Consider the following 17,101-nt stretch of genomic DNA (forward strand, 5'->3'; position numbering starts at 1 on the left):
GTCTGTCTAGCGGGCATGTCGCCGTCGCCTGCACAGTGGTGTCTGTTCCTTTTTTTTCGGTTTTGTTTTGCCTTTTTTTTTTTCCTTTTAGAGAAAAATAAAACTTTTCAGAACAAAGTACACAAGAACTTTTTTTTTTTTTAAATGGTTGATATTGAACAGTGTTACACAGTTACTTCCTTGGAAGTCTGGGGTTTGACACTCATGTGACTTTGATCCACCCCACCCAGCGGGCATGTCGCCGTCGCCTGCACAGTGGTGTCTGTTCCTTTTTTTTCGGTTTTGTTTTGCCTTTTTTTTTTTCCTTTTAGAGAAAAATAAAACTTTTCAGAACAAAGTACACAAGAACTTTTTTTTTTTTTAAATGGTTGATATTGAACAGTGTTACACAGTTACTTCCTTGGAAGTCTGGGGTTTGACACTCATGTGACTTTGATCCACCCCACCCCCACCCCCCCGTATGGAATAAAGTTTATCTTTAATAAAAATCACGGTCACAAATGTAGTTTTTCCAAGTTGTGCATGCCCCGTTCCACCTTTTCCTCCCGATTTCAGGTCGCCAGTTCTGCCTAAGCAGCTCTGATCTTGCATAGGAAAGAGGGTTTGTCTTGTATGATGTTACTCAACGCCGTGCGTGGTTGGTGGTTGCGAGTATTTTTCAAAAAGAACCACTAGTTCTGCAAACACATGAATGTGTAGAAGGTGAACTTCAGGAGGATTCCACATTGCGGAGGGAGGGCTGTGTGTGTGTGTGTGTTTGCGACACAGACGGCTGAACATACTGTTTCTCTTATGTTGGATTTGCAGAACTTGAATTTAAATGGGACTTTTTGCTAATAGCAAGCAGGAGGCGCCTTCCATGGGATGCATCCTGATAAATATTTGTTGAATGAGAAATACCTATTGCTCCAAGCAAGTTAAGCCTGTATGTTTCTGTCTTCCAAGACTTTTTTTTTCTTTTTCCCTGCTTCTATGGCTTTGACACGTCACATTAAATTGCTATATAGTGGACTACAAAGTATTGGTGAGTCTTAGTTTTGGGACGTTTCCTATAAAACACAGACCATGTGATATCGACCAGTGATGCTGGGGTGGATTCTTGAAAAGTTTTAGGGGAGTGGCTGTTGGTAGTCAAACCAACAAACAAAAAAAACACCTTGTGATTGATTAACTAGAAAAAGATGATGTCCTAAGGACCGAGGAAAAATAGCACTGGGGGGAGGAACATTGCCTGTGCAACCAGTCAAACCTTCTTGGCTTGGAAGGAGGTCTGACAGAAGAGAATCAGGACTTTGTCACTTGAGGAGCTTTTGTCCGGGCTGGGGAAACTTTCCCCTTACCCCCTGAGTTCTTGCGGCTGGTCAAATAATTCAAACCAAAGACAGCAGGTTATGATCAGAAAATCAGATGTGAGTGAGAGCCCCTGAGAAAGTCACATAAGCATGAGTGTTTCCAAAGACGGTGAGGCAAGTAAGATGGGTAGTCATGTTGGACAAAGGAGAAAGGGGGGAAGCGGCTGGGAATTTCAAAGAGGAAATGGGCAATTCACAGGTAGCCCGGAAAGTGACAAACACATTCTTTCTAGGCAACTCAAGACAATGGGACAGAGGGGAATCCAGTGAACAGATTTTGGCGTGCCTCTTTCCTATCTACTGATACTTCATTCATATGTGCTAAAGTGAATATGCTAAGGGCTTTACCTTAAGGTTCCCTTCCTGGAGGTTTTCCTGTCTGGCTCTTACAAGAAAGAAAGGAGGAAGTAAAAACTCTCACCTGAATGTGTTGGGTTTATTTTCAGCTTTGAATAATGTGCATACCAGGGTGGTGCACCCTCAGCCCCCACACTGCAGCTGTAGTCAAGTTTCTTAACCTCTGTGAACCTGAGTTTTCCTCCAGTTTTGCAATTCTCTGATTCTAAGTATTCCATGACATCAGCCCTGTGAAATACAAAAATTACATTTGGATTGAAGTGTAAGAAAAGGCAGAGGTTTTGAAACAAATGTAGTTGGCTTTACCTGAAAAGAACATTTTAAAATAGAATCACAAGTCAATAGGTAGGAGTAAAGACAGAAAACAGTGTTGTCAGAGGAAAAAGCCCATGACAGGATGAGATGAATGAAATCTTAAGTATCTTTAGAAACTTTAAAATCCAAACTCCCTATCTAAGGTAACTGAATGCCTTCGATAAGGCTTGAACTAGACTTTGGCACTTCACCTATGGAAACAGATAGAGCTGAAGGGAGGGGCTTAATGTATACACTGACATGGCATTACAGATTTAGAAGAATCTATTAAAGCTTCTATCTGTTGTAAAATAAAAACTTTGGCACATGTGAACACTTTAGATTTTGTAAAGGGTTAGATGTGTCAATCGCTGATGTAAATGTAATAGAAGAAGAAGTCAACTAAATACTTTGACAGAGAAGAAAAGGTGAAATCCTGGAGAGGTCAGGCTCTATGAAGGAAAAATATGACTGAAATTAATAGATCTACTGGGAGTATTTCATCAGGTATCAGTGTAGAGAATAAAGAACATAGGTAAGAATGTGGAAACTTGACATGGCCAGAGTGAACATGAATTATGAAAACTAATTTATTAGAGCATATTGTCATAAATGTTGGAAAAACTTTAAAAGCCAGAGATTGAAATCCAAAGAGATTTATGAACACTGGGGAGATAGAATGATTGTATTGCAACCTTTTAAACGTTTTGTAGCTGTTGTGGTATTAACATGATTAACATGTCTTAACACAATACAGATTTCTTACTTAATAGGTGTTTTACTTTGTAAATGCAAGTTGTCACATTCCAGATTTAGAGTTATTACCTAACACTTTGTATTTCTGTTTACTTTCTTGTTTGGCCTTCACTCTCCTACATTTCACCTCACCTGGGAATACTGAGGTCAAATTCTACTTTATAAATAAAATCATCTCTTGTCATTGTAACCCATAGGATTTCTCCTTCCCATGAGATTATAGCATATTATTTGTTTCATTTATTGACATGCACAACTTTCTGACATTCCCTCTATTGTATTGCTGTAAAAGGTTATAATAAAAATCACTTTATCTCCCCACCATATATCTCTTCAGATGCCAATCTTTGGCTTTTAACGTTTTCGCTCCCTTAAAAAGCTGATCAAGTGACAAATAGGAGACTTAGAGGAGGGGAAGCTACTTTCAGCTATAATTTGTTCTCCGAACTCCAGGTCATTCACATCCATTCATTAAAAAGATTTATTAAGTGGTCCCTTTATTAATCAATTTACTATGTATAATGTAACATTTATTTTAAGTGAACCCTACCTGTGTAGAATCTACAGTGTAACGGTGGAAATATATAATGAACAAGTAAATTAAGTTAGCCCTGGCCAGTTTGACTTAGTGGTTAGACCGTCGTCAGCCCTGGCACTGAAGGGTCATGGGTCCATTTCGGTCAAGGGCGCGTACCATTTCGGTCAGCTGCAGGGTCTTTCCCCACCCAGGAGACAACCCGTTGATGTGTCTCTCCCACATTGGTGTTTCTCTCTCTCTCCCTCTTCCTTCCCTTCCACTCTAAAAATCAATGAAAAAATATCCTCCGGTGAGGATTTTTAAAAAAAGAGTAAAATTATAACTTGTGTGATTCAATAAAGGAAGAGAATAGGGTGCCATGAGAGAAAATGAGCAGGATTTTAGATTCTGTGGGCACGAAAGGTCTCTGTCAGGTGGCACTATTTATGTCAAGACATGAAGAAGAAGCCAGACAGGGAGAGTTTTCTCGAAGAGAAAATATGTATGAAGACAAGAAAAGCTTGTTAATGTTGGAAGAAATGATAGAAGTAGCAGGAACATAATAAGAGAGGAAAACCATGGAAGATGTCATGAGATAAGCAGAGAATGGACCATACAGGGCACTGCAGGACATGTTTTGGTTTTACTAAGGGCATTGCAATCAAAAGAGTAATATGCTTTATTTGAATTTTAAAGGTTTCACTTTGAGAATGGATTGGGAAAAGGAAGAGCAAATGACATTGTACTACTACAATTACTGAAGTAAGACATGGTGCTAGCTTGAACTAGGAGTTGCATATGCAGAGATGAAGGAAAGGGCTACGTGCGTAAGTATGTATAAGTGTAATTTGATTTGTTATAGAGACAAAGAGGACATAGGAATGGTAGGGAAATGACAGCTTCATGATGGATTGGACGTTAAAGGAAAGGTGTCAAAAATGACCTTCAAATTCCTGGCTCGAGGAACTAGATAGATGGTGATGAGATTTACTGAGATGAAGAAAAGGTTTGGCAAGAAAGGAAGTTTTGAACACCATTCCCAGACAAGTTCTTCTGAAAGTGGGGACTGCCTTTATCTGAGTGATAGGTGCCCCAGGTTAAGTTTAGCTATATGTATGATACCATACTGTCACATTCATAGTGTGTGTGTGTTGAGAGGAAGAAGCAAGCTTCTTATTTATGTTAGAATAATTGATAACTGAAATGATGTTACCTTTCAACAATACATTTCCGTTTTTGAAAGTTTGTGAATATTAATATAGATTATTATCAGGCATGAAGGTTTGAGTAAAAATTAACTTGAAAGTAGTATTAGATGGGTGTGCATATTATTTGGGTGATAATGCAGAATACAAAAAGTCTTGATGTTCTCAGGAAAGTAGCACCGTTTAAAGTCATCAGCTTATAGGCAGCCTGATATTAAATTTATCATTTTTAATGAGACTTCTGATGCTTATGAGTGAAAATTATAGCTCGGTTCATTAGTAGCTATTATTTATCAATTAGCTACAACTACCGATGTTTGTTATAATTTGGCATTATTAGCTGAAGTTAACTGACTATTAAGGGTTTTAAAAAATTATACTTAAAGACTTTTTTTAGACCAACCTTTTAAAACATTGTTATTGTAACAAAGGGACATGGTTTGAAATCTGAAGGAAAAAAAAAAGATTATTTTTCTTGTCCAGTGGTCATTTTAGTTTAGTTTACCTGATTAAGCAGCAGCAGTATAAAGTATATTTCTATTGGAAATCAATGGCTGAAAGATAACTGCTAACATATCTTGTTAGTTTCTTTTATAAGATGAAGTAAATAATGATTGGAATAATAATTAGGTGTCAGATCTTGCATAAAATTTGTTTTATTTTAAAATTTTGTGCTTTATCGCAGTTAGAGAAAATTAAAAATTCCCCCTACCACTATGCAGTTAATGGACTAGAATTTAGTCTATTCCTATATTTTTCAGTTATCTTTACAGTGTTTGTTTTTAAAAAGGCAATTAAATATCTATTCATTAACATTTTTTCTTCTATTCCTGGAACTGAGCAGCTTTACCTAAAACAAATCTAGGAATGTAAGATTATAGATTTGGTGCACTTATTGTAATCTGTTTTACAGATGAAGAAATGTACAGAAAAACAGTTGCCGGAGGTTTCTAGTATTAGGGAATATTTTGTTTCAGAGGTTGCATAATTTAATGAATTCACTGCATATCCAAATATAAAATTACTCTTAATTACTTTTGCTTTAGTAAGTGTGTTGAAATCAGTAGTATGCAGAGTTTACTTATGTACTTTCAGAGACCATTCTTTATTTGTTTATCATTGTTTTTATGAGTGACATATAGTCTAAATGGTGATTTATAAATATTTACTTATTTATATGCTTAATCTTGTTCCGGTTAGGTTTTTTAAAAATTTAAGTTATAATGGACATTCAGAGATATATATAAATCGTTAGAATATGCTGTCTGACATACTACAAAGTAAACACATCTCTGAAACAGCCACCCATGTCAAGGAATAGAATGTTGTAGTTATTGGCACCCCAGAGGACCCCCTCAGACTCCTTTCCAGTTATCACACCCTTCCAGCCTTCCAGAGGTAAGCATTATGCTAACTCCTAAAACCATAGTTTCCCTGTTTTTGAACTTTATGTAAATGGCATCATGTATATGCTCTTTTAAAAAAAGTTTTTATCGATTTCAGAGAGAGAGGAAAGGCGAGGGAGAGATAGAAACATCATGAAAGAGAAACATCAGGTGGCTGCCTCCTGCACACCCCAACCAGGGATCGAGCCCACAATCTGGACATGTGCCCTGACCAGGAATAGAGCTGATGACCTCTTGGTGCATGAGTCAACACTCAGCCACTGAGCCACACTGATCAAGCTACATACGCTCTTTTGCTTTATATTATATCTGATACTAATATGTGTTTTTCCATTCAGGAGTAATTCATTCTCATTGCTGTTAACTCTAAGGTATTATGGACATGGTTTCAGTTTTGGGCTATTGTGAATACTAAAATGAACCTTCTTGTACTTATCAATTGGTGCACACATGCACACATCTATGGAGTATATTTTACTGCAAGTGGAAAAGCTGGCCATAGGTTTGCATATGTTTAACTTTAGCAATAATGCCAGATAGATTTCCAAATTTGTTCCAATATACACCCCTTTTAGCAGTGATTGAGAATGCTGGTTCCTCCATATTCAGTTATGTGGTTTTATTAAAATACTAGAGGCCCAGTGCATGAAGTTTGTGCACTGGTAGGGTCCCTAGTGGCTACCGGCTGTCAGCTGGGTACTCCCTCCCTTACCCTGCCAGCCCCATCCCCTAGTCGAACTCCAGGACAACTCCTGGTTGAGGGGATAATTTGCATACTACACTTCTATTATATAGGATCACTATCTTTAAAAAATCTTGTGCTCTTATTTTTATTTTTAAAAGTAGAATATTTGATGATGGATACATATTTCTACAGGGATGAGACATAATAGAAAGGGATATGCAGTAGCATATACAAAGATTTTCAGTCCAAAAATGTTGTTTTTGCTTGTTGGATTATAGCAGGTTATAATAAAACGTTTTGTATTCTCAAAGTTATAGTCAAATAAGAGACACTGTATTTTCTTGATCCTTAAAAATGTGTGGTTTTTAAAATAGAGTGAATAGTACACTATTTTAGGGGAATGGCTTGGGAAGAACGAAAAAATGCATATCAATAACTTCATCAAAGACATCTTCCTGAACTAGGTGGATGCTGTTGATCAGAAACTTCCAGGAGGGCAATTGGGTTTTATATCTTTATTTTATACCAGTAGTAAGACAAAAATAAAGGAGTAATTAATAGAAAAGTGGAATTGGGTTTCTCAAGGATTTGAATGTTAAGTCACATTTTAGAGAGTAGTATGTTGAAGATGTGTCAACATTTGACTGAATTTGAAGTACTAAGTAAGTGGATTTGATAGATATGAAATCACTGCATAGAAACTGGTATCTATCAAACTACAATAATAAAAGCATAATATGCTAATTAGACCGGACAGCCGGACGAACTTCCCGATGAAGCCGGGGCAAGCCATCGCAGCTTTGAGGGCCGAGCCCCTTGCACGAATTTTGTGCGTCAGGCCTCTAGTTTTAAATAAGCAGGAAAAGCCATAGGAAAGCAAGTCAAAGACAGTGTAGTGTCATAGAAGCTAAGAGAATATCCAGAAGGCAGAGTGGTTAATAAAACCGAGTTCAGAAAACATTTAAACAGCTTTAATATGGACCAAGCACAGAGGTAGGTGGTACCTGAGTTTAAGTCACAGGCCTTGTTCTTTTAAGCTCTCAAAACCTAAATAGTATATGAGGTCGGGGTGCATGGACGATTGGAAGCTTCATATAGAAGATACCATTTGAGTTTAGCTTCTGCTTTGCTTAATGATGGTACGTGTTTCTTAGAGGTCAAAGACAGGAATTGAGAGAATATTTAGAATTGTCCAGGTTTTTGGTCTTATTCTAAAGTATAGTTGCAGTAATTTTATGGGGTCCGAAACGAAAGTGCAAGAGGTTAACAAACAGGCAAATGGATATTTGGAAAATGGAGGCAGAGGATCACTTATTTTCAATATTTGTCATTGATTGGAAGATTAGAAATAAAATGATTTTGTTTGTACATTTTTGTTAAGGTAGGGGAGGTCTGCTGATGCCTAAAGTTAGAAGGGAAGCAGGCAAGTGCAAGAGGGTGATTATCCTTGAGAGAGATGGGATATGTGAGTATAAATCCATTCGAAGTCTCGATGGAATGGTATTAAGAGGTGAAAGACTTGTCTTTGGAGAGAGCCGTGCTTCATCTTCTGATAATAGCTAGAAGAAAAGGGATAGATACACAGAACAAAGACAGATGCAGGCTCTGAAAGGTGATTGGTGAATTTCAACTGGAAAACAGAAGACAGTGAGGCAAAATGGTGCTTGGGTGAGAATAGGGAAGTCAGACTTGAAGGCTTTGGGAGAAAAAAGCAAAATAACTGCAAAGAGAGCTCAGAAACATGGGGAAATGAATATAACCATTTCTAAACAAAAGCAAGGACCACATGGAAGTTAAAGGTTAACACAGCGGTGGGCAAACTATGGCCTGCGGGCCGGATCCGGCCCATTTGAAATGAATAAAACTAAAAAAAAAAAAAGACTGCACCCTTTTATGTAATGATGTTTACTTTGAATTTATATTAGTTAACACAAACACTCCATCCATGCTTTTGTTCCGACCTCCGGTCCAGTTTAAGAACCCATTGTGGCCCTTGAGTCAAAAAGTTTGCCCACCCCTGATAACACTAGCCTTGTATTAAGGTGCCAGTGATAGAATAAATACTACAAATATCCAGGAAATGTTCATTGAATTGGACTGAGGCCTTGGAGGTAAAATGATATCGGTGATGTGAATAGTACAGCATGGTGTGCTGAGTGAATGAAAGGGTCATAGGGGTATTGAAGGATATGAAGGGGACAACGTTGGAGATGATTAGCAAAAGAACCTGAGGAGGCCTGGAGAAGCTCAGTGATGGGAGGGCTTGAACGAGTAACTAGGCTCTTGGGATGTCAGAAAAGCGGTAAGTCAGAGCGGGAAAGCTACATTAATTAGCATCTAACTGTAGTTTAGGAACCATGAATGTATTTCTAAACCCTGCAAGTTAGATGGCCATCATCAAGCCGTGTCTCAGTTTTTCGTGTATTTCAAACTTTGGAAAATTCTGCGCTTAAGTCAATTTCCTGTTTTCCATATTAATTGTAATTTAGTTTGCTTTCAAATATATATTTATACTTAATTTGGTGATGTGTATAAATGATGTTCAGGACTATTTCAATTAAACAACTTGACCTGACTCAGCAGCTAGGAAACTTCTAATCTGTTCTCAGTATCAGCCCCAAATTAATTGACCTCAAACATTTTTTTTTACCAAGAATAGAGATGACATTGTGTTTTAAAGATTTCCCTTTCTGTTAGGTTCAAAGTAAAACTAAATTAAGTGTGAATGCCAACAATATGTAAGTAATTGAATTTAGTAAATGGTTATCTGCATAGGGGGATGTTAAGAGTATAAGCATTAGATGTTTTCAGTTCTTTTAGCCAAGGAATCCTTTGCTTTTTAAAAATCCTGTGTGAAAGCTCAGATAGTAAAATAAGAATACTCGTGTTTGGAAACTTTTTTATTGGGGAGGAAATGGGGATAGGGAGGTCTAAAGCCCTCTCTTCCCAGCAATCCAAGAAGCACAATTTGAAAACAGTGTTTACACAGTGCTTGATATTGACTATTTACAAAAGCTCTATAAGATCAGTACAGTGCTATTATAATCTCCATTTCACAGGTGAAAACTCTGAGCTTCAGAATGATTAAGTGATTTGTGTGAGATTCCATAGTGAATCAATGATAAAGCCAGGATTCCATCCTCACCAGAATATTTGCAGAGTCTATACTTTTAACTGCTATGCTTTAAGGCCCCTGTAGAATGAATTATCAATGAAAGTAGGATTCTTTGAGAGATAATGGAATTAAATTTTAAATTGTATAACTGAGTTACCTGTGCTTGCGTGTGTGAAATATATATAACATAAAATTTACTATTTACATTTTAAAGTATACAGTTTAGTGAGGGCATTCTTAGAATAATAAAAATGAAATATTGCTTAAAAGAATTGCTTTCGAATCTTAACTTTTGTAGTATCTATTAAGGATCAAGAGGTTTTGTTTTACGTTATAACATTTTAAAAATTGATTTGAGAGAGAAACATTAATTTGAGGATCTCATGTCAGCTTTCTTAAAAGACATAACTTGGAAGTATAATACATATATATTTATTTAGGGAATGATGGCCATTTCATGGTTTGGGAGAGAGTCTGACATACCATTCTCAAGTTTACATTCTCTTATACTAGTAGCCCTGCGCACAAATCCATATGCCAGTAGCTCGCTGCCACCCTCCTGTAGCTCCCTCCGGGTTCCCCCTTCCCCCCTTATAACTTGCAGCCCTGCCCCCTCCTGTAGCTCTCCTCCCGCTGCCCCACCCTCCTGTAGCTCCCTCCGGGTTCCCCCTTCCCCCCTTATAACTTGCAGCCCTGCCCCCTCCTATAGCTCTGCACTGCCCACTTGTAGCTCGATGCCCCACCCTCCTGCTGATCTGTGATCCAGTCCTTACGCGGTTGGTCATTACGCTTCACCGTGTAATGACCATTTGCATATTACATCTTTATTATGTAGGGTAATTTATTATATGTTTTTAAATCATGTTTTTATTTGGTGATGTGTATAAATGATGTTCTATATAAACTTTATAGAACTTTAATGAGTACTCATTATTAAACTTTAATTGCTTTTGTTCTTATTTTTCTAGGATTCTGACACTTAATGACATGTCGTTACCTAGAGCAGTAATGAACATTGACCTGTCTCGGATTAGTTGATGACTTTTGGAAATGATCCAATAATATCTACTACAGAGAAGTGGATACTTCCTTTGGAACGAATAACCCAGATTGTTAGTGAATTTTTCAAGATGACAGATCCAATGATGGACTTTTTTGATGATGCCAATCTTTTTAGTGAGACCTTAGAAGGTTTGTCAGATGATGCATTTGTACAACCAGGACCTGTTTCACTAGTTGATGAATTGAACTTGGGTGCAGAATTTGAACCTTTGCACATAGACTCATTGAACCATGTTCAAGGTACTCCAACCCATCAGAAGATGACTGATTATGAACAGTTAAATCAGTTTGATTCAGTGAAATTTCATCAGGTTAATCAGTCTTTTGGTAGCCCAGCTGAACATGTGTTATCTCCACACTCTCAGTTTAATTGTTCTCCAATCCACCCCCAAAACCAACCCAATGGTTTATTTCCAGATGTAGCAGATGGCAGTCCAATGTGGGGCCATCAGACAGCTACTAGCATTTCAAATCAGAATGGGTCTCCTTTCCACCAACAAGGACATTCTCACTCTATGCATCAAAACAAAAGCTTTGTGGCACACCATGACTTTGCCTTATTTCAGGCCAATGAACAACACACACAGTGCACTTCACTGCGCTCGCAACAAAGCAGGAATAATCTTAACCCAGGGCAAAATTCTGTCAGCCAGTCTAAAAATTTTATGGATGTTAATGTTTCTGGTCCACACAGAGTCAGTGTCAACCACCCACCACAGATTACCAATGCATCTACTTCACAGCAGTCTCTTTTGATGCAACAGTTTTCTCAAACATCAAATCCTTCAGTACACTTTCTCAAGTGTAGCAACCGGCAAGAAGGAAATTTTAATGGACCTTCTTCAAATATGACTTCTTGTTCTGTCAGTAACTCACAGCAATTTTCTTCACATTATTCCTTTTCTAGTAATCATGTATCACCAAATAGTCTTCTCCCGTCCTCTGCAGTTCTTGCACCCAATCATACAAATCAGACTTTATCTGATTTCTCTGGAAGTAATTCCTTTTCACCTCATCGGGGACTCAAGCAAGAATCTACTCAGCATATGCTCAATCCCAATACATCACTGAATTCAAGTAATTTCCAAATGTTGCATTCAACACATCCTCAGGGTAATTACAGCAATTCAAAATTATCTCCTGTGCACGTGAACTTCCAGGACCCTGTTGACTCAGGAACGCAAATGGGCCATTTCAATGATCATGTAGAAACTAATGGCTTTTCATCTTTAGAAGAGAATTTACTTCATCAAGTGGAGTCTCAAACTGAGCCATTCACAGGACTTGATCCAGAAGATCTCCTTCAGGAGGGTCTCCTTCCCCAGTTTGATGAGTCGGCGTTTGGGCAAGATAATTCAAGTCACGTTTTAGATCATGACCTTGATCGGCACTTTACTTCACATCTTGTAACACGGCCTTCTGATGTGGCTCAAACTCAGTTTCATTCTCAGGCTCGGAGCTGGCATTCATCAGTTTCTAATCATCAGCATTTACATGACCGAAATCGCCTATGTTTACAGCGACAGGTATGAAGCATGTATCTTGGTAATTTGGTGGGCTTTTACTACGTTAATTTTATATGAGACATAATCAAAATGGGTTAAACTCAGTAGTTCTATTAAATGAATATGCAGATTTTGACAGTTTTCTATTTAACAGTTACATTTGAAAATAATTTCATTGATGTACTCAATGCAATGGACTCTTACATTTAAAAAAGTATAAGGTTTTAAGGCCTCTTTTGTAATTTTCAACTATGATTGCCTTTAACTAAAGGATTTATTATAAAAAAGTAAAAATGTAATAACCATTGAAAAGGAAAACAATATATTGGGAACATTTTATTGCATATGATGGACATAGGGTTAATATTCTTATAAAAAGTTCATGTGAATTGATAAACAAACTTTAATAGTTTTTATTGATTTTAGAGAGGAAGGGAGAGAGAGATAAGAAACATCAATGAGCGAGAGACATTGATCATCTGCCTCCTGCACACCCTCCTCTGGGGATCGAACCTGCAATCCAGGCATGTGCCCTGACAGGGAATCAAACCGGTAAACTCTTGGTTCATGGGTCAGTGCTTCACTTTTGAGCCACACTAGCTGGGCCATAAGCAAACTTTTAAGTTGATAACTAGATAAAGCATATAAGTTGAAATTCACAAAAGAATAAATTGAATTAGCAAACAACATTCAGAATAATATGCACCTTTAATAATTCAGTTTGCAGCGTGGTTTTGTTTTCACCTATTAGAAAAATGTTTTTAATGTTAATGCTGAATGTTGGCAAATTTATGGTGAAATTGGAACTTACATAGTTTTGTTAATTGATACAAATATTTTGGAAAGAAATTGGATGGCATAATTGAGTATCAAAATAGTTTGTTACAATCATCCAAACATAGCAAAAAGCAATATGTTCACAAAGTAATTTATTTTACTATATCTATAAGGGACAACTAATGGCAGCATAGTGTTTTATTATCTCCATATTAGATTTTAATTAGGCATTAAAAATATGACTTTGAAGACACTGAGAATTTGTTAATAGCAGGGGGAAAGCATAATTCAAAATTACAATCACTGTGAAGTGGTTAATGTTAGAATTGTAGGCTCTGGCCTTACCTGGTTTGGCTCAGTGGATAGAGCATCAGCCTGTAGAATGAAGGGTCTCTCGGGTTGGATTCCGGTCAAGGGCACATGCCCAGGTTGCAGGCTTAATCCCTGGGGGTGTGCAGGACGCAGCCAATCAACGATTCTCTCTCATCATTGATGTTTCTCTCTTCCTGTCTGAAATTAATAAAATTAATAAAAATATATATTTTTTAAAAAGTGTAGGCTCTGGTACCAGACAATTTGGGTTAGAATCTTGGCTCCTGTTGCTTAGTAGCTTGTGACTTTTAGCCATTTATATAATTTCGATATGTTTCACTTGCTTCTTATAAAAAAGTATAAATGAGGAATAAACATAGGATCTAATAGGGCTTTGGTAAGGTCTGTGAGAGATATAACATGTAACAGTACTTAGAAGCATGCCTAGTATGTAGTACCTAATAAAATGTTTTTATCACAGTATTAAAATATACTGTTTAATATGTTGTTTAATTTTCACAGAATGTGAAAAAATATTGGAAGGAAGAGATTGTTTTAGGGTAGTGAAATACACTTTGTTTCCTATAGTTCTTGTCATGTGACTACATATACTGTAAAGATGTATTTAATGTAATATTTTATCATTTTCTGTAATCTTTTAAAAATAAGGATTCTTAGTATTTCAATACCTTGGTTACCTGTGAGATTTGGTGAACAATGAAATATGCCATCGTTCTTGAAATTAAGTGTCTAGGGACCATTTTCTCATTTCAAAGCCTTGAAGTGTTTGAAGAAGATAAAACCTTTATCTTTTTCTTTAGGTTGATTTTAGTTCTGTTTCAAATGGTATTTTTATTACAATTTTTTAAATGTCTAGGTAGATTTTAAGATACTTAAAAGGTACTTGTAAACCTTCCCCTGCCCTTCTTTCTGTGGCCTGAGTGGAATATTATGATTTTGCTCCCTCTACTGGAATAGAATCAGGCATCTTAGTTGGACCTTGGGGAAAACCTCTGCTCATTTGAATCTGGTGTCATCTATTCACTATGTATGTAGAATTCTGACTAGTTTGACTAATCAATGTGTATAGCATATAGTTAACGTTAAGAAGCCTGAAACTTATAAACTTTTCTTAATTTTATTATTCTAAGACCTTGTCATCATTTAAATTTTCCTTAATTCATGTTTTTCTAAACATGTTCTGGTTTTACAAAGAAGTAAAGACTCGACTCCCTTAGAGTTGGAATAAATGGAGGATAATTATAAATAACTGAAGTAGCCCCTAATACAAGCATATCTTAAGAGAAATTCTTTTTATATCCATCATAAGAAGCCTTTCATAAGTCTCACCTTTTTGTTTCAAAGTTTATTATGTGTTCAAATATTGATAAAGGGCAGTCAGTTGGAATATTTTTTTGACTTACTGAAAGTCTGTTCTCAAGTTTCCTGTTATTTGTATTAAAAGTGATATTTGGGCCCTGGCCGGTGTGGTTCAGTTGATTGGTGTACTGTTTCGTGGACCAAAAGGTGACGGGTTCTATCCCTGATCAGGGCATATATCCAGTTGTGGTTTGATCCCCAGTGGGAGGCTGCCAGTCAATGTATGTCTGTCTCTCTCTTTAAAAATCAATTAAAAAAATTTTTTAAAGAGTGATATTTGGGAGTTGCTGATTGTGGGAGTGAAGAGCAGAGGTGGATTGGTAGAGAAGGTAGGGGATTATTATGATGATTATGGATTGCATATAGGTTTAATGCAGCGGTTCTCAACCTGTGGGTCGCGACCCCTTTGGCAGTCGAACGACCCTTTCACAGGGGTCGCCTAAGACCATCCTGCATATCAGATATTTACATGACGATTCATCACAGTAGCAACATGACAGTTATGAAGTAGCAATGAAAATAATTTTATGGTTGGGTCACAACATGAGCAACTGTATTTAAAGTGCCAGAAGGTTGAGAACCACTGGTTTAATGTGTACTGAATTACAGTTCACATGCCCTAAATATGTGAAATTCAAATGGTTTAATATGTGTAGTGTGTGACAGATTTTGGCAGAGTATGTATGTTTTATTCTATGTGATATTTGACATGTTCTGAATGGTAATGGTTACTAATAGCCCAAATGTTATATTAATAAGGAGTTCTTATTTATTATGGTGTTTCCCCAATTTCTATGGGAAAAAACCTTTTTTTTAAGTTTAAAAAAATTCTCTTATTTACAGTAATTTCATTTCAGACTAAATTAACTTTATTAAATATGTATAGAAGTTAAAAGATTAAAAAGTAATAGAGTGGCAGAATATTTGGTTTATCAAAATTGAAAAAGGGCCCTGGCTGGTTTTTTTCAGTGGTTAGAGTGTTGGCCCATGCACCAAAGGGTCTTGGGTTCGATTTCTGGCCAAGACCATGTACCTGTTTTACAAGTTCAATCCCTAGTCCTGTTCAGGGCACATGTGGGAGACAGTCAATCAATGTGTTTCTCTCACATCGATATTTCTCTTTCTCTCTTTCTCTTTCTTCCTCTCTCTGTCTCTCTCTGTACCCCTCCCTTCCATTCTCTGAAAATCAATGGAAAAAATATTCTTGGGTGAGAATTAACAACAAAATTTTTTTTTAAGTTTAAAAATGAGATATATTTGTTATAGCCAAAGTAATATACAGGGTGTGGCAAAAGTAGATTTACAGTTGTTTGTATGAAAAATAGTACAATAATTAATAAATGCAAGAATAAACTGTTTCGTGTACTCACAACTGTAAACTTACTTTTGCCGTATTGTGTATTCTTTGTTTGAAAATTCATGGGAAGCACTCTATTTAAAATTCTAAAAAACTTCAGAGAAATTTTGGATATGCAAAAAATATTTCTAAATCTTGATTTTTCTTATTCCCCAGCTGAGGTGGGGAAGTTGTGGGTATAATTTTAAATGTCTTAGAGTACCCTGAATTCAATCATAATTGCTGAGAATGAATATTGCTGAGAACATCCTATCTAAGAATAGACAAACATGGTAATTGACCATACCTTCGCTATGCCTCCCATTGGCTAATCAGTGAGATATGCAAATTAACCGCCAACAAAGATGGCATTTAATTTGCATACATAGGCCTGAAGTGGCAGAGCGAAGACTAAAGGCGGCTCCAGCTGGAGCAGCAAAGGCTTGAAGGCGGCTCCAGCTGGAGCGAAGGCCTGGGTCCAGGGTGCCAGAGGAAAACCAGTGCCGGAGGAAAACCAGTGCCGGCAGCCAGAGAAAGGGAAGGCCTATTGCACGAATCTTTTCATGCAACAGGCCTCTAGTTTCTTATTTAATTGACTCTAGAATTTTGCCTCTTAAAAAAGAGAAAGGATAAAAAGGTGACATTCTATATCAAGTGTATCTAAATGTAAGTACTTAGAAAACATAATAGAGAAAATATTAACTTATTTATTTTTTAATTTTTTTATTGATTAAGGTATTACATATGTGTCCTTATCCTCCCATTACCCCCTATCCCATACTCATGTCGTCACCCCCCTGGTGTCTGTGTACATTGGTTAGGCTTATATGTATGCATACAAGTCCTTTGGTTGATCTCTCCCCCTTACCCCCACCTTCCCCTACCTTCCCTCTGAGGTTTGACAGTCTGATTGATGCTGCTCTGTCTCTGGATCTGTTTTGGTTCATCAGTTTATGTTGTGCAATATATTCCATAAAGAGTGAGATCATGTGATATTTATCTTTCTCTGACTGGCTCATTTCACTTAGCATAATGCTCTCTA

The 17,101-nt window shown here is 37.0% G+C and overlaps 1 protein-coding gene across 1 annotated transcript in view; it reads left to right on the forward strand.

Moving 5' to 3' along the window:
• The first annotated feature begins 337 nt into the window (after window positions 1-337).
• CHD9 (chromodomain helicase DNA binding protein 9) overlaps window positions 338-17,101 on the forward strand; it is a 108,068-nt gene continuing 91,304 nt past the window's right edge. The window contains 3 exon segments of the mRNA XM_015572653.1: window positions 338-702; window positions 808-1,024; window positions 10,656-12,275. Coding sequence (XP_015428139.1) covers window positions 10,725-12,275 — 1,551 coding nt within the window. The 5' untranslated portion in view covers window positions 338-702; window positions 808-1,024; window positions 10,656-10,724.

The sequence above is a fragment of the Myotis davidii genome, unplaced genomic scaffold (assembly GCF_000327345.1).
Source record: "Myotis davidii unplaced genomic scaffold, ASM32734v1 scaffold328, whole genome shotgun sequence".
Classification (NCBI taxonomy): domain Eukaryota; kingdom Metazoa; phylum Chordata; class Mammalia; order Chiroptera; family Vespertilionidae; genus Myotis; species Myotis davidii.